Here is a 26,939-nt window from a genome sequence, read left to right on the forward strand (position 1 = left end):
CAAATTCTATTTACCTAACTTTCAGGGATTCCTCGATTTCTAGTATATCCAAACTGGATTTATCGATCATATCAGCTAAATGAGCTGATTTTTCAGATTTGCAAGTGCTTATCCATGTCTGAAATTTTCATCCTAATCTGTTATCTGAAATTAATTTTAGCACTAATCTTATCAAATAGTGCAGGAGTTCTGGCATACCAGTATATATGCTGATTTTTTAGGGTAAGGTCCTGTTGTTGCCCTGATAACAATCTGGCATCTGCAAGTGCTTCAAAGCAATGAGTATCATGCCATGAAAATCAGTTTCAGGAGTATATATTAGGATGCTTATAATTCCAAACACTTGGACAGCCTGAAAATGCATTTTAGAAGACTACAATGCATTAGCACAAAAGGGAAAAAACCCGAACATATGAAGCATAGCTTTAGATGAGTGTGTTCTTGTGCAGGTGACTAACTCTGTGAAGGAAGGAACACATACCAATTGGTTAGCACTGACATTTATTCAGCAGCTATTACAGTCAATCTCAAAAACAAATTGTTTTTGAACTGTGTCAAGTGACAAAAAACAGCTGCTAAAAACACTGATAAAGCTTAACACAGCAATCTATTTTGAGAAACAGACATTTAATAAGGGTTAATCTCTTTAAAAGGCAAAATATAAATATATACACTCTAAATTAACACCACCAATTTAACGCACTACATTAGTTCAAGTGGGATAACAATGGACAAATCCACATCATGTAAACTGTAGACTCAAGCCATCTCGGTTGTCATCTTCTCATAATACCATCTAATTTCGGTTTACATTCTGTGGTCTGTCTCTTGCAGAGCGGAGATACAGAAGCGCAGCAGTGTTGATGGTTAGGGGCTGTGCACAGGAACATACTGGGGAAGTGTTCTGTCCATTACACATTGCTCAGAGCATTCACGCCAGGAAGAACTTTACCTGTTAGCAATTTAAAAACCCAAGGAAAAAGTTAGGTTTACTTAAAAAAAAAAAAAAAAAAAAAAAAAAGCAACATTTTAACAATCAGTCACAATTGAGCTGCAAGAGGACACTAACCCCATATACCCCTGTTAATTTTTGTAGCCATTAGTATTATACTTAGCTGCTTTATATGAGCGAACACATATTAAAGCGCCAATGAACATTTGATACACAACTGTATTCATATGAAAACAGAAAATCCCTTTACATAAAAGTTTAAAAGTCAAGATTCTTCTGCACAATTAACATGGCTTGTACAATTCTATCCAAGTCCCTCTTATGGGCTAATCCAAAGCTCATTGAATTCAATGGAAAGACTCCCATTGACTGCAATGGGCTTTGGATATGGCTGTTAATGCTGTTCCATATTTTTTGAATCATAGGTGACCTGTAGACCTGGAAATGGAAAGGATTTTGTGGGGAGTTAATATTACAAGCCTAAAAAAAAAAAAAAAATAAGAATTACTTGTGTTAAATACCAAATTATTGAAGTACAGGATTTTTTTTTTTTTTCCCTTCCAAAAAAATCTATTTTTTCATTGTTTATGCCATTTTACTCCTGCACCTCATTCGGTTTGGATGATGAAAATAGACTGTTTTCACTTTTGTTGAGTCAGTCTTATTCTTATGCTGTAGTACAATGCTGCAATAGCTGATTTTTAAAGAGCTCACTAGTGTTCTCAACGCAAAAGTTACTTTAATTTTGGAAAAGTATTTCTAATCTGTTGGGGGTTTATTAAGTTTAAAGAGACTGTACACACAAAACCTACATTTGGGCCAAAACTAAACAACTTTGTCCTTTCAAGTCAGCCAGCTGCATAGTGCCCCTTCCAGCAGTTTGCATTCTTTCCCTTCACCATTACTCCCTAGGCAACAGAAACAAAAGCCCTGTCTAGCATACAACTGCTGAACTGCACTACTGTCTATTGTGGCTTCTCTTTTATACAGTATGTGACAGCACTAGAGAATTTACACATATTGGAAAACAGCTAATTATCAGAGGAAATGAAAACCCATTTACAGTACAATGCAGCCCCCAAATCTACTAGTGTAGAGTTATAAGTGACCACTAGAGGGCACCTTAAAACTAGTGGTTAGTTTAAAAGGATGTTCTAAAGCAGGGGTCTCAAACACGAGGCTCGTGGGCCGCTCTTCCCTGCGGCCCGCCAAGCTCCCCCCCCACCCCCGTTACTTCCTGTTGCCACCAAACTCCCCTCACCCCCGCCCCCTGAGTTATTTTATGTGGCAGCTAAGCTCCCCGGGGCGCTGCTCCCCAATGTTTGGGGCCAGGTCTCTCCCCCGGCCCCGCCTGCCGCCCCCACGCACCTCCCTTGAGTGTCCCTGTGCCTCACTTGCTGCCCCCTCACCGCCAGAGCCTGCAGCTCATGCTGACTCCGCTCCGCTCTGCCGGCTTCCGGCATCACCTGCTGCTGCAGGGTCCTAGTGCCCCCCTCCACAAGGGCCAGGGCAGGCTGCCCTTCCCCTGCCCTTCTGCCCTAGTCCTGAGCCTCTCCAATGCCCTGAGCCTCTCCAATGCCCCAAACACCTCATCCCCAGCCCCACAGCCCTCACCCCCTCCTATCCCCAAACTCCATCCCAGAGCCTGCACCCAGCACCCAAACTCTATCCCAGAGTCTGCACCCCAGACCCCCTCCCCCATCCAAACTCCCTCCCAGAGCCTTAGGCAGGTGGGGGCGTAATTGGGGGGGGGCAGATTCTGGGCACCACCAAAATTTCTACAAACCTGCCACCCCTGGAAGAAGCAGAGCAGGGGTGGAGTGGTGGTGCAGCCCAGTGCAGTGGGGGGCCTTTACTGAGTGTATATATTTTATTAAAACCGGTTGTAGGAGGAGGTGGAGAAGAGATGGGGCATGGGCGGGGCCTCATGGAAGGGGTGGAGTGGGGGCGGGGCCAGGGGCAGCGATGGGGGGTGTCAGTGATGCAGCCAATGCATTAGTCCTCATGTGGCCCTCGTGGTCATTTGAGTTTGAGACCCCTGTTCTAAAGCTACTGTAAATTTTGCCTAGAAGTACAGACTACTCAGCCTTTTTACACAGGTTGCTTTATGAAACCCTTTAAAGAACTACTACAAGGAATAACTAACTATTCTTGGTGTTAGCATCTGAGACAAAGCCTCTCAGTATGTTTAAATTTTCCTTTTTTTAAAAAAAATGGGGGTGTGCAGGGGAGAAAAGGCATGACAGGGAGTTTAAAAAAACAAGGCCAACACTTAAAATAGTCCGTTCTAGTTTCTACTGATCCATTTCTGCCCCTTCTGGAATGAGAAACTCTGTTTTTGGAATAGTATTGGAAGAAAAGAGGAAAGGAAAGGGAGTAGAGTAAGGAAGGAAAGAATTATTTAAAATACAAGTCACTAGGTATCTCAAAGGTAGTGACAAAGCACGTCCTATGGCTGGTGAAATACAAGGGACACATTACACTACTGTGCGACCACAAAGTAAGCCCCAGCCTAACTGAGAACAGGCAGCTCTACTGCCCCTCCCCCCTCAGTTTCTGAACTAGAGTAACAGAAGGAAAGAAGTTACCCTCTAGAAGTTCCAAGCTGGCACCACCTCCGGTGCTGACATGGCTGACTTTATCCTCGGTGTTCCATTTAGCACAGGCAGTAGCAGTGTCTCCACCACCTGTTTAACAAAGCAAATTAATTATAGATAGAAGGAAATTTAAGTTCATCCAACTAAGAGAAAGCTGGCAAGGAAGAGCACGCTCTTCCTTGCAAGGCTATGTGTCAGCCGAGTCCACCGCAGAAGTGGGCGCAGCATCCTTGAAGGCCATACTTGCTGCCAGAGCAGAACTGAACATTCCCTTAAGGAAGGGCATGAGATTTTACAATCACTTAATAACTTGATGCCAGCAAGCAGCGGCTTTTCCATTTGAATTTAAGAGGGGGGAAAATGCATCTCCACAAAAATCTTACCAATAATGCTGATGCAACCCTGGCCAGTAACTTCCACCACTTTATCCATCAGTGCTTTGGTTGCTTTGGCAAACTTGTCCCACTCAAATACACCAACTGGACCATTCCACACAATTTGCTTGGCCCTGCCCACAGCTTCCACAAACTTCTTAGTACTTTCAGGACCACAATCCAAGCCCTAACACAGGTAAGAGAACATGGATGCAATTACTGTATAGCTTCATCAGAAATCACCCACATATAGGTGGCTAAAAAATAAATACAACACTCACTAAATCAGAGATTCCTGCACCACCTTTTAGTCACATCAACCTGACAGGTGCTAGCCACAGTCTGAAAGACACTGTCACCTCCTTGGGACAAGGACCAGTGGACTTGTTTATAATGCAGTAAGCTCACTGTTGGTGCAGGAACAGCAACAGATTGGATAAGAGGTGAGAGCTTTTTCCCCCTCCCCATGCAGTGAATATTGAGGAACTGGGAGGGAACTGCTAGCTGTTGCTGCTATATGGTGAAGCCTGCTGTGGTATCTCTCTTATTATGAACAGTCATTTTAAAAGAAAGTTAAAGCACTCAGAGCCTTGGAGATGAGCCTTTGCCATTCAGAATAAGTCTAAATACAGAAATTGCTCTAGGCAGAACCCCTCTGATCTGAAATCTGAAAGTTTTAAAGGGAATTTTATTTTTTTTAATCTTAGTATCAGAAAAGTTACTCAAGATTTATACTTAAAAATGCAAGACAAGCCACATATTTTCACAACTTATTTGGTCAATATACACTAAAGAACCTGCACAAGCTTCCTGCACAGAATCTTAGACAAGATGTGCATCCTCTCCCCAGAGTACTTTCCCTAGTCTTTATTTCTTAGTGAGACTGGAAATAAAGTGTCCATTTTTAACAGGGAGGTTACTTAACCATTAAAAAAATGCTCCAGTTCAAAAGAATTATTTTTGGGAAGATTTATGGCTTGTGCTATAAAAGGAGGTCAGACTAGATGATTACAACTGTCCCTTCTGGCCTTGGAATCTATGAATCTTATTACACCTACCATCCAGCCAGCAGGGATCCCCGAGGCCACAGTGGCTTCCCCACTTTGCGCATTCTCATCAAATTTATCTGCAGTAATAAAGTCAACGGGCAGAGTGATCTTCACACCATTCTTCTCAGCCTTGGCCATCAGGTCCTTGATGATCTTTGATCCCTCTTCATCAAACAGAGAATTGCCAATCTAGAGGAGGAAGAGCACAATGGGATATTTGAAAAGAATTTCTTTCAGCTTTCAATCAGTATGGAGGGGTTGCTATGGGTTTACCAATCTGAAGCAACATGGAAAGCTTGTTTTGAGGCTCCAAGGGGCTATCTACACTATGATAAAAAACTTGTGGCACCAAGTCTCAGAGCCCAGGCTCTGGGATCCTCCCCCTCGTGGAGGATCAGAGCCCAGGCTACAGACCGAGCTCAAGTGTCTAAACTGCAATTGTACAGCCCAACACCCCGAGTCCCACAAGCCCAAGTCGATTTGCTAGCCATAGCAGTGCCATGGGTCTTTTATTGCAGTGGAGATATACCCCAATATGCGCTTTGAGAGGGAAATTCACTCCTGGGCAGAGGGTCAGCACGAGTCTTATGCCCCACAGAATTCCTTTTCTGAAGGCCGACACTTGATGCCTAGCCCTTGTTGCTGGCTTTCTGTACAAGGCTGAGCTTCGCCCGAGGTCTAAAGTACTTAATTTCAAAACGTTATTCATTCCCCGACATCATCCAGACCTCAGCAATAGGCACTCATAATGCTGGCAGATTGAGACCACGCAGTATTTCATTTGTTCTCGAGTTAGATTATGAACTTTCAGTTCTGAATTCCAGGAGAAGGGAGAGAGAATGATCTAGTGCAAGCATCTTTACACCTGGCCTCCCTCCTGCTCCCCCTAAAACAGAACTGCTGGTTTCATACCTCCATGTTGTTGAGCACTTTGAGGAAAGTGAAAGCCATTCCACCACCAATGATCATCTCATTGACTTGATCCAACATGTTATTGATGAGCTGAATCTTATCCTGAACTTTAGCTCTGGTGGGAGGAGAGAGGAAGAGAAAGCAAGTAATATAGACAGACATCACATCACTATTTGAGCAGGATTTATTTGATTTAAGCAGTGCATTTTTGCTGGATCTTTGTACCTTTCAGGAGGTGACAACATGCAAGGCAGAGCCATTTTAGCCACCCAAGAATTGCAACACTCAGCCTGATATGCTCCAGGCTTTACATCTCAAGGCGGTCTTGCAGCAGCTGGTATAATAAAAGTCAGGAAGTAAAACAACAACAGCACTGGCAGCAACTCCTAGGAGATATTCAGCACTTAATATTTTCATATCGCTGTATAAATATCACCTATTCAAGCCTCACCACACCCATGTAGCGGCTACAATTCCCATTTTACAAACTGGGGAGAAAAAGTGACACTTGCCAGGCTTCCCAGCAAGATAGCAACAGCTGAACTGGTGGGCAAGTTTTGTAGGGTACACAGGGCCAAAGAGCAACCCAGAAATCAGGTCATATAGAAGTCCCATGCCCTGTGCAGCCAGCAGCAGTCCCAGGCTGGAAGAAGATGCAAGTGATAAGAACATTCAAAATGATGGGGTCTAAATTAGCTGTTACCACTCAAGCAAGAGACCTTGGAGTCATCGTGCATAATTCTCTGACAACATTTGCTCAGAGTGCAGCAGCAGTCAAAAATGCTAACAGAATGTTAGGAACAATTAGGAAAGGGAAAGAGAAGAACACAGTAAATAGCATGTCACTATATAAATCCACGGTACGCCCACACCTTGAATGCTGCATGCAGTTTTGGTCACCCCATCTCAAAAAATACATTAGAAACAGAAAAAGTATATAGAAGGGCAACAAAAATGATTAAGGGTATGGAACAGCTTCCACATGAGGAGAGATTAAAAAGACTGGGACTTTCTGGCTTGGAAAAGAGACTAAGGAGGGATAGGATATAGATCTATAAAATCATGAATCGTGTGGAGATCGTGAATATGGAAGTGTTATTTACCCCTTCACATATCACAAGAACTAGGGGTCACCCAATGAAGTTACAGACAGCAGGTTTAAAACTAACAAAAGGAAGTATTTCTTCACACAACACAGTCAATCTGTGGAACTGGTTGCCAGGGGAGGTTGTGAAAGTCAAAACTATAACTGGGTTCAAAAAAGAACTACATAAGTTCGTGGAGGAGAGGACCATCAATAGCTATTAGTAAGGCTATGTTTTAGTCACGGGTATTTTTAGTAAAAGTCAAGGACGGTCATGGGCAGTAAACAAAAATTCACGGCCCATGGCCTGTCCATGACTTTTACTAAAAATACCGGTGGGGGCGGGTGGCCTGGCTGCTTGAGGGGGTGGGAAGGGGGCGGACGGTGGCGCACAGTCCAGGATCCCAGCTGGTGCTGGGGGGGGTGGGGGGAGGGGTCAGGAGCGTGGCCAGCGGCACGCCGCCCAGGACTCCCGCTTGTGCTTTGGGGGGGCGGGGAAGGGGTTGGCGGGGCCGGCAGGCTCCTTACCTGGCTCCAGGCCTCCCCGCCCCCAGCAGCAGAGTTTGGGTGTGGGAAGGGACAGGGGGTTGGAGCACCAGAGTGCCGGCTTCGCAGCTCCCATTGGCCGGGAGCCCCCCAGGTAAGCACCGCCCAGAGCCCACTTCACACTGTCCCCTCCCACACCCAAAACTCTGCTGCTGGGGGGGAGGCAGTGGTGAGCTGGAGCCGGTTCGCACCGGTTTGTGGGAACCGGTTGTTAAATTTAGAAGCTGGTTTAGAACCGGTTGTAAAGGGGTGGGCAAACTATGTGGCCCGCGGGACCGTCCTGTCCGGCCCACCTGAGCTCCCGGCTGGGGAGGCTCCCCCGGCCCCTCCCCCACCTTCCCCCTTCTCGCAGAGCCTCAGTGGGGCTGTGAGCTCCAGCGGGCCGCGCAGCATCGATACACGCTGCCCTGAGCAGCATGGTAAGAGGGCCGGGCCAGGCCAGGGCTGGGAGGAGGGGTTGGATAAGGGGCAGGGAGCGGTTGGATGGGGGCAGAGGTTCTGGGGGGGCGGTCAGGGGACGAGGAACGGGGGGGGGGTTGGGTAGGCGTGGGAGTTCCGGGGGTCTGTTGGTGGATGGGGTCGGGGCAGTCAGGGGACAGGGAGCGGGGCGAGTTGGGTAGGGGGTGGGGCAGTCGGGGGCAGGACGTGGGTGGGGGTTGGGGGGGTGGGGAGAGAGAAGAGGCACATGGGGCTTGTACTCACCGGGCGGTTCCCTACTGGGTCTTCGGTGGCAGTTCGGCGGCAGGTCCTTCACTCGCTCCGGGTCTGAAGGACCCGCCGCCCAAGTGCCGCCGAAAACCCAGAGCGAAGGACCACCCCCCCCCCCCCCCCACAGTGTCGCCGAGGACCTGGTAGGGAACTGGTTATTAGGATTTTGGGAGCTCATCACTGGGGGGAGGGGCGACGCTGTGGCCCAAGACTGCCCCAGCAGCGTCTGGTGCGTCTGGCACAGGAGCTGCATAAGCTGCTTCTGAGCCAGCTACCTCCGGCCAATGCAGAAGTCACAGAATCCGTGACCTCCGTGACAAACTCACAGCCTTAGCTATTAGCCAAGACAGTCAGGGATGCAACCTCATGCAGTGGTGTCCCTAAGCCTCTGACTGCCAGACACTGGGACTGGATGACAGGAGATGGATCACTTGATGACTTCCCTGTTCTATTGGTTTCCTTGAAAGCATCTGGCATCAACCACTGTCAGAAGACAGGACACTGGGCTACATGGACCATTAAGTGTGACCCAGTACAGCCATTCTTATGGTCTTATTTGCAGTGTGATCTCTGATTTCACCAACAACCTTGATGTTCTGATAATCCAGCCATTCAACATGCTCCTCGAGCAGGAGCTTCCACTAGAGAAGCAAAGCGCTGCTCCCTTTAATTCTGAAAGACCCATTCAGGCCAAATGCTGCCATTGGTGTTGTGCATGCAGCTCCTGCCAGTCTAGGAGAGCGGTATGTGCATATAACAGAAGGCAAGATGTGACTAAGATTCTGAAGGGTGTCAATAAACGCAGCATTGTGGAGTGTTGCGAAGCCCAGGTCATGTTATGAAGAATGAACAATGGAAGTTTGAGCTTTTTATATTCTATAAATAAAACAAACTGAGTATTTCTTCAGTAACAGGTTACATTTATGGGCAGAATGAGGCGAGGAATAAGTCATATTCTCTTCTGAGATTACAGTGTTCATGTTACTTAATAATCATGTCTTACTGGACCACAAGAGGCTATGCAAAGTCCAAGGCTCATATCACTTAGCCAGGTGTCTACATTATGTTTTTATTCATTCCTCAGGGTCAAAAAGGACTCTGGCAGAGCCACCATGCCAGTCTGAAAAGCGCACACACATACCACAAGAATGAGCAACACATGGGGAGATTACTCCTAGTTACTCAACAGATTTCCCCCCGGGGAAGTCTTCGTACATTAATCGCCTGTAAAGAGCTGAAGTGAATCTAGCTACAGTAGGTCACAGTTGCATAATGACAGGTAGTGTCAACTTACATAGAGACACGCTGAGTTGGCATTAGGTTTGTACTCTGAACCCCAGCAGAAAGGTCGCTAACTGACAGCTCTTCTGGTTCATTTGCACAGCATAATGCTGCTGGCTAAGGCTGTGTCTACACTGCCACGTTCAGCACTAAAACTTTAGTCATTCAGGGGTGTGAAAAAACACCCGAGTGACAAAAATTTTAGCGCTAAAAGCGCCAGTATAGACAGTGCTTTACCCCTTGTTCGGGGTGGTGGGTTTTTTTAAAAATCGCCGGGGAAAAAAGCATGTCTACACTGCCCATGTCACAGCACGGCCACAGCCACACTGTAATGTGGGCAGTGCAGACATACCCTTACTCCGATTAGGGCAGCTAAAGAACTAGCATAGTAGTAAAACAGAGCCTGCCAGCAACACTGAAGTAGACAGGGCCAGTCAAGCTCCTCTGTAGGGTGTGAATTACATGGGACTCAAGATGAGTATACCATTTTTTGGTTAGGAAGAAAACAATTCTTGTTCACAACGCAAACTCGTAGAACTGTTAATTCACTCTAACACTGAAGTGGGTGTACGTTAAAAGGAAACAGTGCACGTAAAATACACTCTTGGCTCTTACCCTCCAAGGATTGCCAAGAAGGGCCTCTCTGGACTCTCCAGAGCCTTTGCAAAGTAATCCAGTTCTTTCTTCATCAGGAAGCCAGCAGCTTTCTGAGGCAGATTAACGCCTACCATGGAGCTGTGGAATCAAAAGGGGGGGGGGAGGGGGGAGGGAGAAAGAGTTCTGTAATCTGTATCAGAGCCATCCAACAGCAAAATCCCAACATTCCTAGTGCCAGGGGACTTTTAATGGTCACAGCAGCGTACGTTAACCCTTTATTCAGATGCAATAATAATAGCAACAACAGCAAGAGCTCTGTATGAAAACAATGACCACACATGCGTCTAATCTTACTATGTTTAGTGTTCTGCAGATAGCTCAGGGAATTTTTGCATGGACCGTTTGACATGCAAGGGACAACTTCTGAAATTCTGGGGTGGGAATAACAAAAAGAAAAGCAGATTCATCTTCACATAGCCCTGGATTATGAAATAAAGCCGGGCAAGCAGGCCCTCCCTGGAGTTTGTGCACGTATATATGCACACCCCACACATGTGGATGTCTGCTCAACTAAGTTTAAACCTTTAGGGCAAAGGATAACAATTACAGAGTTGTTTGCCTGATAGTCTAGAGAAGTCCTAGCCAAGTGATTTTAACTCTATGTCTGATCTTTCACTACTTGTCTTCAAGGGAAACTTAAATAAATCTGCTAGATACCAAAACACCATGGACTTAACAGGGACACTGATTTTTGGCTCATTACAAAAATTTGTAACACACACACACTGCCTGTTACCCTTAAATTGCCCACTTCAAACTCTTTATGCATAACAATCTAACCCCCAATTGCCCACTCAGTTTCAAGTGACCATTTCCAACATACATTATCCCTTTTGCTTAACAATCTGTCTGAACTTTTATTTGGCCAGACCCTCCACTTCCTTCTCCAGACCTGAAGAAGAGCTCTCAAAAGCTTGTACCTTCCACCAACAGAAGTTGGTCCAATAAAAGGCCTCACCCATTTTGTGTCTCAAGTGATTTAAGTTTCAATAGCCTAAAAGTCAGTTCAAAGTTCATATGCTTGCCAATTCTTATAAGAGGTAAACTCTAAACTACAAAATGAACAGGACTCTACTATACTTTAGCTAGGTTAAATTCAGCCATTTGCTCAGAAAGGGTGCATGGTTATGGGTAAAAGCTCCATAGACTATGTCATTCAAGACTAAACTTAGTTAGATGACAATGGAACTGGGGATTTCTCAGCATACATCCAAAAATAATGTCACAAGGCTATTGAAGGTAAAGCTGTATGTACATTTCCCACGTGGTGGGAAGCTCAAGTTAGCAGGTCTTTGGTACCTGGAAAGATATGGGAGCAAATTATTAAACAATGAATTTGTAAGCACCTAGAGGATAATAGGGTTACAAGGAATAGCCAGCATGGATTTGTCAAGAACAAATCACGCCAACCTAATTTCCTTCTTTGAGAGGATTACTGGCCTAGTGGATAAGGAGAAAGGAGTAGATATATCTTGATTTTAGTAAGGCTTTTGACACGTCCCATATAACATTCTCATAAGCAAAACAAAAACATGCAGTCCAGATGAAATTACTATAAGGTGGGTGCACAACTGGGTGAAAGACCATGCTCAATGGTTCACTGTCAAACGGGGAGAACATATCAAGTGGGGTTCTACCGGGGTCAGTCCTGGGTCAAGTACAGTCAATATTTAAACTTAGATAATGGAAAGGAGAGTACACTTCTAAAATATGTGGATAACACCCAGCTGGGAGAGATTGCAAGCACTCTGGAGGATAGGGCTAGAATTCAAAACAAACTTGACAAACTGGAGAACTGGTCTGAAATCAACAAGTCGAAATTCAATGAAGACGAGCACAAAGTACTTCAGTTTGGAAGGGGAAAAAAAAAATCAAATGCACAAACACAAAACGGGGAATAACTGGTTATGCAGTAATATTACTGAACAAGATCTGGGGGTTATACTGGATCACAAATTGAATATGAATCAGTGTAATGCAGATATAAAAAAGGCTAATATCATGCTGGAGTGCACTAACAGAAGTGTTGTGTGTAAGACACAGGAGGTAATTGTTCTGCTCTACTCGGTACTGGTGAGGCCTCCGCTGGAGTACTGTGTCCAATTCTGGGTGCCACACTTTAAGATGTCAAATTGGGCAGAGTTCATAGGAGTGCAACAAAAATGAGAAAAGCTTTAGAAAATCTGACCTCTGGGGAAAAGTTAAAAAACTGGGCAGGTTTAGTCCTGAGAACAGAAGATTGGGGGGCAACCTGAGAACAGTCATCTTCAGGTATGTTAAGGGCTGCTATAAAGAGAACTGCTCTCCATGTCCACTGAAAATGGGGCAAGTAATACTGGGCTGACTCTGCAACAAGGGAGATTTAGGTTAGATATTAGGAAAAACTTTCTAGCTATTAGGGTAGTTAAGCACTGGAATAAGCTTCCAAAGGAGGTTGTGGAATCCCCATCACTGGAGGTTTTTAATAACAGATTAGACAAACACTTGTCAAGGAAGGTCTAGATTTACTGGGTCCTGCCTCAGCACAGGAGGCTCAGTCTTACATTTCTATGATTCTATATTTGGATCCCCCTAATCACATCCCAATAGGCTTCATTTCCCTGAAGATTTATATGCATTTTTGAACGACTAGGGGTACTCAACATGCAAATGTCAAACTGGTTGATTTCAGCAAGAACTGCATCAGAGTTGTGTTGCAGTTGCTAATCTGAAAAGCCTTTGCAGTGCTGTTCAGGATACCTTGCTACAATAAGAACAGGAGTACTTGTGGCACCTTAGAGACTAACAAATTTATTAGAGCATAAGCTTTCGTGGGCTACAGCCCACTTCTTCGGATGCACGAAAGCTTATGCTCTAATAAATTTGTTAGTCTCTAAGGTGCCACAAGTACTCCTGTTCTTTTTGCGGATACAGACTAACACGGCTGCTACTCTGAAACTTGCTACAATAGAAGACCAGGACTAAGCTAACTCGCGTATCCAGAGTGAATCCAAAGGACAGACAGACATTCTGTAACACTGCCTGTAAAAGGTGGTTAACATACCTGTGAGCTCGGTGGGCAGTTCCAAAAGCATCATTGACATAAACATCTCCCAGTTTAGAAAGAGATGCTCTGAAAGCATCCACCTTTGCAGGTTCAGCCTTGATCTGAGGGGATAAAGAGACAAGTTTGTGTTACTTAGTTACCATATGAACCAGGAGTTCTGCAACGAGTAATTGCAAAGCAGACTCAATTGTTCATTTTGGGTCTACAAATCCAACTACTGAAAGGAGGGATCATCTGAGAAGCTTGTTAGTACCCATGACCTAGAAGACAGCTTTTTGATACTGGTCAGGACTTCTCAGCCTCTTTTCCAGCCCAACCACTGGCAACAAGAGATTTAAACTGAATTTAGTATTCATGACAGACACACACCATTTTGCTCTTGTGGGCTGAGAAGAAGGGAAGCCAAAAAAGAATTTCAGAATTTAGACTAATGCTATCAGTAGCCCCCTAGTCTCCCGAGTTGAGCAATTTAAGTGCTTCTCTTAGAGCCAATAATAGCTAGAAGCAGAACAGGAGATGGATCTAGATGTAGGTATCACTGCAGAATGATGGGCTTAATAAGTTTCAGAGATTTCCCATCATGTTCAGTGTGCACCAGAAATTATCATTAGCTCCACAGGGCCACAGATTAGTAATATCACTGTTACTGCAGCATCTATTTTCATTCTGTTGGGACAAAAACCAAGCTAGCCACATCCTCCTTTACTGTCACTCTCCATTGTCTGTGACCCTGTTGATATGCTACAGCATGTAGTCAGCCAGTTAGAGACCTGAGAGTAAGTCGGAACAAGTACAGACAATTATTTCTTTAGGAAGGAAATGAATCTGTCCCTCTCAGTATAAGACATATCTTCCAAGAGTTAGGTTGTGGCAAGAAATATCAGCCGTTCATGGTTTCTTAGTACCCATAACGGGAGCACCCTCTCTTCAGAGGCTCACTTGCACTCCAGGCTATTTTTTCTAAGCTACAGAGTCTTGTGTGTCAGGCTATAAAGGGCACCGTACTGTACATCAGCATTCCACTCCATGCACTGTATCTGAAGGGAGCCAAAGCCTGCCTGGCTAATGGGGTCACCAACGCTAAGAAAAGAAACCATCTGAGAGCAAGTGTTCTTCCTGACCTTCAAGAAAATGTCAGAGGTACAAGGCAGCACAGACCCTGTATGGCTGCTGATGGGAAAGCAGCCTTATTCAAGGTATTTCAGAGTGCTGGTACAATACAGTGGTTAAACATCCCATTAGTACACCCTAGAAATAAGACAGACAGACACATGGTTCTCACAGTTACAAAGAGGCAATAAATTCTCTCCTTCCATACTATATTTTCTCCCGTTCACATCCCAAAATAAAAACTCTTCAGCTGCAGCCAGTGGCCTCCCCATAACCCTTTGCTCCCGCCTCCCTTTATAACAGTGCCAGCTACTGCACCTTCATCCCAAGCTCCTGGCATCAACAGCATCATCTTTCAACTTTTTACCTGTCAATATGGTCACTCAATATCATAATGTTTACATATGAGCAGTGTGTGTTCTAAGGAAGTTGTGTCATTTTTTGCTCTAGTCATCAGATGCTTTTAACCTGCCAGGAAGTTGTCAGATTAGCTAGTAATATTAAAGCAATACACTAACATGTCCAATCATTTCAGATGAATGGATTATTTTATTCCAAACTGTAAAAGGAAAAAAAAACCCTCCTGTCCATCAAGAAAGCTTCAGGACCAGAAGGCTAGTTTTTACGCCACACCTATCACCACAGTATGCAGTGGCAAATCCAGAACACAGCTACTAACCAAGCATCTGGTCATTCCCCTACTAAATTCTTTTGCATTTCCACAGTGGCCTCAAGCAAGCAGAGCCACATAGTGTTTTATGTGGGATCGTATTAGTGCCTTTCCCACTGGCATTTGGAGAGTAAATGCTGCCAGCTATATCAGAGTCTTTCTAAACGCATTCTATAAAATATCCCACACAGCCCCTTGTCACTCCTGCTTGCCCTATAATAGCGAATAAGGGAGAGACACAACTGAGTTAAAAATGAGATGTCTCACCTTGTTCCCTGAAGCATCTTTCCCTTTCCCTTCTTCTTCTACATGGAATCGGAGGTTTTCCAAGAGGATGATGGAGCCAGTTGGAGGATCAGCACAGGCCTTCTCCACCTCTGGACCCACACAGTCTTTCAGAAACAAGACCTTCCTGGAAGCACGAGTCAAGACACACAGATGCATCTAACGTCAACAACATCTTTTCTTATAAGATCCATGTATAGTGAGAGTCTGCATAAACTGAACAGCTATCATACTTTACCTGCCAATCAATGCTTCAAGTTCTCCAACCACTGGTGCCAAGGAGAATTTGTCAGGCATCGGGACTCCATCAGGTCGACCCAGATGACTCATCAGAACCACAGATTTGGCGCCATGATCCAAGCAGTGCTTGATGCTAGGGATAGCTGCCTTGATTCTGCAACCACAAAGAAAATGACAGAAGAGAAGTTGGTAAGGGGTTCAATTTGAGCTCCCAGAGAACTGGGCTTGTTGGCCATTAAGCACAGGAAGCAGACTCTTCGGGGCGTATCTGCTAGGAATCACCTCTAACAGAAATAAGGGCAAGCTGAAGAGAGAAACAGCAGAAATAGGTTCTCATCTGAACAACTTGCAAGACATTATTAATAAGGGGGAAGTCCACCACAGTTTTCCCTCAGATATTTGTAAAATCCATCCTTATTCTCAAAACACAGCACAGCATTACCAACAATCCTATACCATATGGGATATCAAGCCCCTCCATAGGTCTGCAACAGGCACTGGTTATAATGATTAGTATGGTGTATTTTAACATCCAGGAGCCCATAAGATAGAGCTTTGCACGTGGAGATTATCCAGCAGCATGCACTCAACAACAGCAATGGCACTGTGGGGAGCTTCAGGAGTGCACTGGTATAACTCTGATATGTTCATACTCAATTCATCTTGCAACCAAACAGCTTCAAAAACAGTAAGTACATCTGCACTACTAAATTTCCTACCCATTTTTCAGTAGCTGGACTGCTGCTATCTTCTACTGTAGACAGGGCACGGAAGTTTTATATACATCATCTAACCCTGGTAGTTGTTCACGGTTAGACCACCAGCAGACACTGCACCTTACAGAAACTAGCACCCACCCGATTGTTGCCCTAGAAGCTGAACCAATAGAGTCAGAGTTTAAGGCCAAAAAGGACCAACAGATCATTTAGTTTAGCCTGACCTCCGGTATGTCACTGGCCACCAATATCACCCTGCACCTGCACACTAAATCCAACAACCGAAATGTGACCAAAGTATTATAGCCCACAGGAAACTATGATGTGCCCCTGACAGAAAATAGAAGGGACCGAGGTACAGCAGAGCCCAAGGCCACCACAGTGGCAGAGAAATGATTAAGCAAGATATGCCCAGATAATCCTGGCAAGTGACCTGAACCCCCACACTATGGGGGGGGGGGTTGCCTTCCTCAAGGTCCCTGTCAATCTGACCTGGGGAAAATTCCTTCTGATCCCACACATACTGATCAATTAGACCCTGAGCATGTGAGCAAGAGCCAACAGCCAAGCACCTGAAAAAGAGGATACCCGGTCCCATCTCCAGCCATGGCTATCCTGATGCTTCAGAGGAAGGGATTCCCCCTTACCCCACAAATACATTGGGGAGTGGATCTCTTCCTAATCCCTGCAGGTGGCCAGTAGTAATGGTGGGAAATTTTAGCAAAAATATACTTGTGTAAACAAGGCTAGTATCTGTCTATAAGTGCTGGAACAGTTACAAGGACAAGCGAAACAACTAGCCATTTGATCTTAATGTCCCTAACAACTGTTTCCCTGATTAGAAAGAACTAATGATCCCATCTGCACCAACTGGGGTGGACCAAAATGACATATGGCAAGTTTTGCACATAGGTTGTCCCCTTCTAGATCTGCAAAATAATCATTTTCAAAACCCTGATGGGGTTGTATGAGAGGAGAGGTGCCTTTGGCACCCCATGTCAACTCTAGCAGATTCTCACATGAGGATACAGCCAGGGAAAAACACGATTTCTTGACAGTCATAACATTGCAACCATGCTTAGCATGGAAGCAAAGGCTTTGGTCTCTGCTAGGGAATTTTTTTATGAATGTCCCCCATTGCTGACACCAACAGTTGCTAATCTGATCTCTAGTATAGATGGTTTGCTGACAGCCACAGGCATTTTTAATAATGTTTCGGAGTTAGGCTTTCTCCAGGACAATTTAGATGACATGGTGGTAGCAGCTGGTGGCCTAACCACACTAACACGTTAGCAATGATGGACACCACTGGAGCTGAACAGTATAGAATATGTCCTTAGTATAGACAGGGCCATCAGGGCTTCTACTTGTATTTTAAGAGGACTCTTACCTTTGGTTGTTTGTTATTTTGTTGTTCTTCATTGGAACATTGAAATCAACCCTAAAAGTAAAGAAAAAAAAGTTTTAAGCTCACTTGCAAAAACTGATTTCCTTAAAAAGAGGTTGGGAACTTGCTGATCAAGGGGCTGATTAGGAAAACAATTCTGGAGCTCACTGAAGTTAGTGCAAGGTTTTCAATTCTACCCTAATATACAGCAAGTCCCAACATGAAACTGGTATGTGACTGAAAACATCGGAATAGTGAGGTCACAGTAGCCAGGATGTAGACGGCAAGAAAGGAAAAGAAAAAAGCTACATTAAATCTTTTCTTATGGATTCAATGGATGCTGCCACTTGTGAGTAAACATTAGTATCCATGAAAATTACATTGTTATAAGAGAAAGAAAAAGAGCATGGAAGCTTAAGGTAAATTAAAGCATGTCATTTACAAAGGGAGGGAAGAGAAGCACCGTGTTTAGTTATAAAAAATCATGAACATTGTTAAAAGAACCATGCAATGTGACTACAGATAAAGGCATGACTACATCTGAGCCAGGAAAAAAAGGACAGCAAAATTAAGCAATATTTAACTTTGCATTGACAGTCTTGCAGCATTAGAGCCGAACGGCAAGCCTTCCATAAAGCTAACTCCCATAGGTCTGATGGTTTGATATCAACAAGAGTACTATATGCACGATCAGGCCCCATGATATGAAACCCCAACGACACGGTTTATTCTCAATGGGTAGGAAAAAGCTTTATGAAAGATCAGCTAGTTTCTTGCTCTTTGGAAGTCGCTATGGAGACTCCTCCACTGAAGTGGAGGAAGGCACAAGAGGGAGATGTTCAAAGACAAATGGCAAGTTAGGTGCCTAGCTTCCAATGACTTTCAATGGAAATTAGGCACCTTTGAAAATTGCTCTAAAAACTCCATTTCTCCAGCAGGATGCCAAGATTTACTTTCCACTTCTCTCAGAATCTTCCAAACCCACCAGTTAGTCATAAAGCATCTGTGACAGTGTACCCCATAAGGCTTTATGGGGAGGGGGTGCTTATAAATGTATGTATGACATAACTGGAATATGTTTTGTACTGCCTGTGCCATGTAATAAATCTCCGTAAAGGTTATGGTCTACTATATCTATTCATCCTATTTGTACATATATATCATTTTCTACCTGAGGTTAAGAATATGGGCTGTATGCTTGCTTGGTTTCTAAGTAAGCTTTGGGAGGCATATGGTCAGCTTCTTTAGGAAGGAATTCGCCAGGTTAAGTACCTGATCAGGAAACACTTGGAGAACAATGCATCTTGGAATGCTCCAATCCACATAAGAAGTCTTCCTGGAGACATGCAAGATACCATGTGGACAATGGCTTCGGCCTGTAAAGACTGAGTCATGCAGGGACATGTGACTTGCCCAGGTGACTCCAGAACTCCATCTTGGAGCTGGACGCATAGGAGGGGGGTCTCCACCCACAAGAGAGAGTCTATTTAAACCCGTGAGACCCCTCCATTGTGTCTTCAGCTGGCTAAGGAAGGAGCCTCTCCACCCCCCAGGATACTTGAAGGGAACTGGAACAAAGGACAGTAACTACAGGGGGTGTGAGTGATTGCTGGACCCAGGCTAAAAGGAGATTAGCCTGTAAAAGGGAGCATTCTGGAACTGGTGAGGAACTTATCTGTATTCAGTTTGATTAGGCATAGATTTGCGCATTTTATTTTATTTTGCTTGGTGACTTACTTTGTTCTGTCTGTTACTACTTGGAACCACTTAAATCCTACTGTCTGTATTTAATAAAATCACTTTTTATTTAGTAATTTACTCAGAGTATGTATTAATACCTGGGGGAGCAAACAACTGCATCTCTCTCTATCAGTGTTATAGAGGGCGAACAATTTATGAGTTTGCCCTGCATAAGCTTTATGTAGGGTAAAACGGATTTATCTGGGTTTAGACCCCATTGGGAGTTGGGCATCTGAGTGCTAAAGACAAGCACACTTCTGTGAGCTGTTTTCAGGTAAACTTGCAGCTTTGGGGCAAATGATTCAGACCCTGGGTCTGTGTTGGAGCAGACGGGAGTGTCTGGCTCAGCAAGACAGGGTGCTGGAGTCCTGAGCTGGCGGGGAAAACAGGAGCAGGGGTAGTCTTTGCACATCGGGTGGCAGCTCCCAAGGGGGTTTCTGTGATCCAACCCGTCAGAGCATCTTCTTTAAAAAAATAAATAAATAAAAATAAAAATATTATCTCTGCCTGTCTCTGCAATCAGCCTGAAATAGCAGCTTTGAATGGTGTGTCCTTCCCTATTCATCTCAGTGTGTTAACTTTGAAGCCTATTGTTTACATTTATGTGGTGAACACTGCTTACAATTTTATTACTGATCAAATCACACAACAGCCATCCCGCCTTCTTACTAGGACCTGCGTTTTGTGAGTAGCATCACGTTCTGGTAAAGCAACTGGGCAGGGCTTGGAAGAGTACCATTACTTTCTCCTCCCTGCCCAATTTAGACGCTTACTCTGGTGCCCGCTGAAAAGGTAAGTTGATGCTCAGCTAGTGAGCTGCTGTGAAAGATGAACTGGCTCTGCAGACTGCAGTTCTCCAGCTAAGTCAGCAGCAAATATAAAACATCCTTAGGAAACCACACCCCCAGAACAGTTAGGGCCAGGGGCCTGAATACTGCAGGGTAAAGAGAGGGAAGAAAATAAAACAATCCTGGTTACTCCATCAGGGTGAGTGGTGGAAAACAGAAGGATTTCATGAAGTATTCCAGATATTGCCTGCAACTCTGATCTCTTCCATTTATTCTGTATGCACTCATGTCTTTCAATCACAGGATTTTCAAAGCAGAGATCTGTGATTTTTGTTGGTCCTGCTGGTGAACTGTACTGTGCACTTAATTATCCCTAGTCTTTCTGTGGATTTGGAGGGTAATTTCCCAGCAGCAGATTGGCCAGATGGCGAGAGGAAAGGGAGGCGTTTCTGCCATTTCTGTCTAGCATACTAGTACCCATAAGCTAAGGCGTGACAGGAAGTTGTGTTGCATAATAACTGAAGGCAGAACTTATTCACAGGATGCCAGAATGACAGAGAATGTTAGAACTTAATGAGACCAAATCTCTCTTTGCTTTTACTTTGAGCAATTCTGATAGGAAAATGTTGCTCAAGCATGACAACTAATGAGAAAAGCCTTTTAATTTGGGGGAAAACAGTAACTTTTACTCTGACTGTATCCCAGCATCTGGATGAGTAAATGAGATATTACCTTGGAGTTTGTGTGTCATAAGAATATGAAAAGGTCCCCAAATCCAACAGGCTGCATGCATTTTTCTCTGCAGTATGCTTAGTAAAAAATGCATGAGGCCAGAGCTTTAGAAGCTGCCAGCAAAATAGGAGTAGCTGAGCAGAAAGAATTGAACTGGCAGCCCATGGTACAACAGACTAATTAAAAAACAAAACAAAAGAATATGCACCATAACACTGTCACTGTTTTACAATCATGAGGCAAATGAACAATTTGCTTAGCAAAGTCTCCAGTCCACCCTTGCCTCCCTCTGCAGCCTTACAGCTAATAGACAAAGAAACCCAACTGCTCCTTAAACGGAATAAATGTAAGTCTTATGGAAGTCACTAAACCACCAGTTTTGCTTAGGTCCCCTGCTCTTTGGCATTAGCACTGAAAGATAGGTGGACTATATATACACACACACAAGAAAATTACCTGAGTGAACAGGAGTAAAAAAATTCATAGACTCATAGACTCATAGACTTTAAGGTCAGAAGGGACCAATATGGTCATCTAGTCTGACCTCCCGCATGATGCAGGCCACAAAAGCTGACCCACCCACAACAGAATCTTCCAGCCTGCGACCCCTGCCCTATGCTGCGGAGGAAGGCGAAAAACCTCCAGGGCCTCTGCCAATCTACCCTGGAGGAAAATTCCTTCCCGACCCCAAATATGGCGATCAGCAGAACCCCGAGCATACAGGCAAGATTCTACAGCCGGACCCTCATTTTACCCGCGATGGCCCGTTAATGCCTAATTGACTAAAATCACATTATCCCATCAAACCATTCCCTCCATAAACTTATCAAGCCTAATCTTGAAGCCAGAGAGGTCCTTCGCCCCCACCGTTTCCCTCGGAAGGCTGTTCCAAAATTTTACCCCTCTGACGGTTAGAAACCTTCGTCTAATTTCAAGCCTAAACTTCCCCACGGCCAGTTTATATCCATTCGTTCTCGTATCCACATTACTACTAAGCTGAAATAATTCCTCTCCCTCCTTGGTATTAATCCCTCTGATATATTTAAAGAGAGCAATCATATCCCCCCTCAGCCTTCTTTTGGTTAGGCTAAACAAACCGAGCTCCTCGAGTCTCCTTTCATAGGAAAGGTTTTCCATTCCTCGGATCATCCTAGTGATTGTTAAATTCAGTATCAATTAGAAGACAAGCTGATTCTTTTCAGGGAAATGGGCTTCAGACAAAAAACACAGAGATCAACCCTGACATCTTGGCTGCAATTTTGTATTTCCGTTTAGCAGCCTGCATTATGGTACAGATACATTTCAAAAATTAGCAGCAATACTGTGTTAGAAGGATGGTAATCAAGCAAAAACTAAAGTGAGTTTAGGAACTATTTGGGTGACTTGAAATATTTCACCTCAGATGATGAATGCATATCACTCAGCAGACTTTGGACGGTAGATCGATTGTATCGACCCCACAATTCAGAGGGGAGAGAAGTAGGAAAGACATTTAAAGCCTTTGGTACAGCGGACATAGATAGGAGAGACTAAGTACAGGTACCAAGCTAAATTGGTAAATATGCAAGCCTTTGATCAGATGAGTCAATTTTCTTCATAAGGTACCAACTGAACCACTTTTAAAATAATGTTATTTCTTAAATCACAGCAGTTAATAATGGAGACCCTCTGATTTTACTAGATTCTGTCACCTGGTCCATCTTCTGCCAATGCAGGGTTGTTCCCTAAAACACGTCACAAGAAAAACTGGTCAAATAGCAAGCAGTTAAAGAGATAAGACTGAAATTCTTGTTCTTCTGTATTTGGGAAATGAACTAGGATGCATTTTGGGTCATTTAAGGATTTTCTCTGGTTGAGTTTATTCTGTCCATCTGGCAATACCAGACCCCCGATAGCCAAACACTTGCTGAATTACTTCACAGGGGGGGAAAAAAATCATTTTTACAAATTAGGAGCAGGCACAAAGGAAGTTAGTGGTATGGCCATTACATTACACCTGCCACTCATGCACCAAATTAAGTGGTATGCACTTGTTATGCTGAGATGACCTTGGGAAAAGCCTTTGCCCTAGAAAAAACAAAATCTAAAGCTTACCTGCATGCAGATGTGCCCCAAAGCACTAGTGCACCAAAAGAGTTCACAGTGCCTAGTGTACCAATTCCCAAGTCAGGCTTAAAATTGATTTCTATAAAGGCCAACTGAATTTCCTGTTTAAGAGTCTGATATTGGGAGGTGCAATGCACCAACAATTCAATGAGACTCTCTAGTTGCGCTAACAGGAATCACCTTATTCAGTTAATAGCAATTAATTTATTTTCAGTTGTTTATTGGAACAACTGGTCTAGTTTAAATGGGGGAGGGGTATTAAGTAAATAGCAGTACGTTTATAGCCTGAAATTTCAGTCCCCTGGGTAAGTAGTGGAAGATCTATACATGTTCCTATGTCATAATGGATATTCAGAGCCATCAGAGGACTATCCCATAAACTTTTGCCAGGTGAACTCACATCCGTGCCTGTCAATCATAAACTTTCCTAAAAGGAAACATCTATTTCATTCCATCTTATTCCAACTAGAATTCACATTATTCCATTGCCAGGTTGATAAAGTGCATTTAAAGAAAAGCCACAGAAAAGGGTTTGTTGGACTAATAAAATAAAATAAAAAGTGTGCAGATGATTGCCTGCTGGTTAAACGGGATAGATACATTTTTAAGCAGACCGGTGCAATGCATGTCAAACCCCCATTAACAGTTTGAGTGAAAATTAGACCTAATTTTATTTTTCCAAAATGTCCTCATACAGTTTGAAATGCCTCCTGGATACAATTCTAACATGAAAAAAAAAAAAAAAAAAAAAAAAAAAAAGGATACCCTATCCGCCTTTCCTAATGCCGATCCCACTGGGTGTGTGTCACAATCACAGATACACACCGCACCGCATGCCCTGCAGAGGAGCCTGCTCACTGATGCATCACTCACACAAGCTGCGGCAGTTTCATGAAGCTGGGCCCAAGGAAAATATGAAGCAACACGTGGTTGCTCGATTGGGGGGCTGGGATTTTTTTTTTTAAATGTCCTGTCTTTTTAGGAACGTGGACTGAGATCATTAGAATAAATCCCTGAAATTCACTGGGTCGCTAATTGGAGCCATAACCTCATTCTCCATCACACACAGACCTTTTACTGATTTTTGGCACACTCATGAGGGTAACATTAAAAAAAAAAAAAAAAAAAAGGAGCATGAAGAACGACTCGCTGTTGCTAACTCTTGTGCTACCTGATGCCTTATGTAAAGCTCCAGCTGCTGGAGTCCTAAGAGTCTCACTTTCATTTAAAAAAAAAGAGAGAGAGAATTTCTGGCCCTTGTGGCTGTGGAGAAAACGTGCGAGCCCATGTGAAAAGCTGAAACACCGGAACCCAAAAGAAAAAAGAATCTGGACTCTTATTTCAAGTATCAGAGGGGTAGCCGTGTTAGTCTGAATCTGTAAAAAGCAACAGAGGGTCCTGTGGCACCTTTAAGACTAACAGAAGTATTGGGAGCATAAGCTTTCGTGGGTAAGAACCTCACTTCTTCAGATGCAAGACTTGTTAGTCTTAAAGGTGCCACAGGACCCTCTGTGTCTGTTATTTCAGACGCTCATTATTTTTGATCCAGTCTCCTGGGGGGAGGGCGCGGTTGACTCCTGATTTCTGAATGCCCGGCTGGGCTTGGTGAGTGACATTACCAGGGCTTCTCCTGCCTGAAGGCAGCCAGCGGGAGGAGGCCGGCCGTAGTCACCCTGCCCGGGAGCAGGCGCGCACAGCAGAGACCCGGTCTCACCCCTGGGCCGGCACGCGGCGCGTACGGTGGTTCTCCCTCATCCAAGCGGGCCCCACTCACTCCCTGCCCCCGGGGCCGGCTGCCTCCCCCACAGGGCCCTGCCGCCCGGGCCGCAGCCGGCTCCGATGCCCTGCCCAGCGCGCGGAGCACCGGGGCGGCGCCCAGCCCGGCTCCTCACCTCATGATCACCCGCTTGCCCTTCACATCCACCTTGTCCAAGGTGAGCTTGGTGGAGAGAGACATTGTGCCCGCAGCCGGCTCCGTCCTGCCCAACGCGCCCGAGATCCGCCGCCTGCTACTCTCCCTGCGCAGCGCCCCGCTCTGCTCGGCGCCTAGGTCACCCCGGCGCGGCGGCAGAACGGCCCGGCCCCCGGCCGCAGCCCATTGGGCACCAGGCCGCGCCGAGTCAGGCAAATGGCCGGGCCGCCCGTCAATCGCGGAGAAGCGCCCGCCTCCCCGGGAGGCTGAGCCTGCCTGGGTTGGGCGGTCACGTCCCGCACGGAGCCCTGGCTCACCGGGGGCGGGGACATGGGTGTCTGAGGGGCGGGGCGCGGGACCCGGCTCCCGGGGATGCGGGCTGTAGGGGCCCCCCCGTGCGTGCCTGAGGGGCTCGCGGGGGCCTGTGTTTAAGCGCTGCAGGAATGGGCTGGGAGCGCAGCAGGTCTGGCCTAGGGCAGGAGCAGGCAGGGCTGTTACCAGAGCCGGATTCACCTTTTGTGGGCCCCCATGGGGGCAATGGAGGATGGCGCGTGGAGGTCAGTCCCCGGAGCCAGGGGCCAGCCAGAGGCAAGGGGGCATGGTATGGGAGGGGGGGGCCCGCTCCACCCAGCCCATTTACAAACCGGCAGTTGCCAGACACACAGTGGCCCACCTGGCCCTGTGCTGCCAGCATGCCCCTTCCCCTTGGAGGCAAGCCCGTGCCACGCCACGCAGTCCGTCTCCCCCACCAACACCCCCCAACTCCCTATGGCCAGAGGCCCTCCGACCCACTATACCCAGCCCCCCACCCCCCCACAAATGCACACCACCACCCTTTCCCACAGCTCCACCAAGGCCTGCCCCGGCCAGGGTCCCTCAAGATGCACTTGCCTGGAGGGGCCCAGCCAAGCCCTCCACCCACAGCAAGCTAAGACTGGCCAGGCTTCTGCACCAGTCCCGGACAGCTCAGCTCCAGGAAGACAGGTGGGGCCCCGCTGGTGGTGAGAAGCAGAGATTGCCCTGAACCAGAGGTGCACTGGGGTCTGGCCTGGGGGCTGAGAGGAGCAGGGAGTGGGGCTAGGGAGTGGAGAGGAACCCTCAGCCAGCCAGCAGGCAGGCTGAAAGGAGCAAGTGGTGGGCGGGGGGAGCCAGCAGAGTCTCGGGACACAGTGCAAGAGGAGCAGGCTGGGAACCCTTCTGATCATGGGCCCAGCTCCATGGAGCCATTGTAAACCTGGCACTGCCTGTTACAACCTGTTGGGCCCAGTCTGGGGAGAGACAATTTGAGTGAGGTAATAACCCGCATTGGACCAGCACCACAGAGCACTTGTCCAGCTCAGGGAAAGTGGAGGGGTCAGCTTGTGGCCATCACCAGAGACGTTGGTCCTATCAGAGATATTAGCTCACCCACTTTGTAAGAAGCTGGAAGCAGCAGCTTTGGGAAAATGGGGCTTGAAGTGCACCCCATGGCGGCCCAGTCTATGCACTGCTAGGCCTGGACTCCTTGTGACATCCCCACGCACGCACTGGTGGATACGCAGTTACATGCCGCCATGCATTTCATCTCTGGCACCCTGCGTCCGATTCCACTCCCATGGCTTCCAGTTCTGAGCAATATTGCTCCTCCTCCTATCAGACGAGAGGTTGCCAGTGGCAGGTTACTGGAGAAAGTATGTGCCAACTCAAGCCTGTTGCTGCACAATGACCTTTTAAAACCACCAGCTGCACATTTGCCGTCACGTTGCCCATTATGGTCTCATCCATCACCAGGATGTTAGGGCAGAAACACTCTGGGGAGAGGAATGGATATGTTTTATAATCCCCAACCAGTCCCTTGGGACCAACCCCACAATTTGTCCATCTGGTTTTGACCTGCCCCATCACCAATGGTCCCTGTTGAACAGGTTCCGGACCGGGCAAGGTCTCTGCAGCCAGCTAGTATCGCTGGGGCCTTCTTTACAGCCCTTTGTACAGCTATGGTGCTACACAGACGATGACGTACATTGTCGATGAATGCCTGCTGTCTAGGTTCAGCGGTGGCCTAGAA

General features: G+C 45.8%; 1 protein-coding gene across 1 annotated transcript; it reads right to left on the bottom strand.

The window, feature by feature from the left end:
- Positions 1 to 486: 486 nt before the first annotated feature.
- On the bottom strand, positions 487 to 25,015 carry PGK1 (phosphoglycerate kinase 1). Its single transcript, XM_065411361.1, has 11 exons — positions 24,873 to 25,015; positions 17,618 to 17,668; positions 15,510 to 15,665; positions 15,254 to 15,398; positions 13,204 to 13,307; positions 10,119 to 10,238; positions 5,885 to 5,999; positions 4,982 to 5,161; positions 3,933 to 4,110; positions 3,541 to 3,639; positions 487 to 952 (listed from the first exon to the last, which is right to left on the bottom strand). Exons 1-11 carry the CDS (start codon positions 24,935 to 24,937, stop codon positions 912 to 914), a joined length of 1,254 nt encoding a protein of 417 aa, XP_065267433.1. The 5' UTR covers positions 24,938 to 25,015; the 3' UTR covers positions 487 to 911.
- Between the last annotated feature and the right edge of the window lie 1,924 nt (positions 25,016 to 26,939).

Source organism: Emys orbicularis, chromosome 9 (genome assembly GCF_028017835.1).
Source record: "Emys orbicularis isolate rEmyOrb1 chromosome 9, rEmyOrb1.hap1, whole genome shotgun sequence".
NCBI classification, from domain to species: domain Eukaryota; kingdom Metazoa; phylum Chordata; order Testudines; family Emydidae; genus Emys; species Emys orbicularis.

Excerpts from the sequence above, each read along its gene's own strand:
- PGK1 (XM_065411361.1), bottom strand. The coding sequence starts at position 24,937 with ATGTCTCTCTCCACCAAGCTCACCTTGGACAAGGTGGATGTGAAGGGC. Across the intron at positions 15,666-17,617 it reads AAAATAACAAACAACCAAAG|AATCAAGGCAGCTATCCCTA; the intron begins GTAAGAGTCCTC and ends TTGTGGTTGCAG. Across the intron at positions 4,111-4,981 it reads GGATCCCTGCTGGCTGGATG|GGCTTGGATTGTGGTCCTGA; the intron begins GTAGGTGTAATA and ends TACCTGTGTTAG.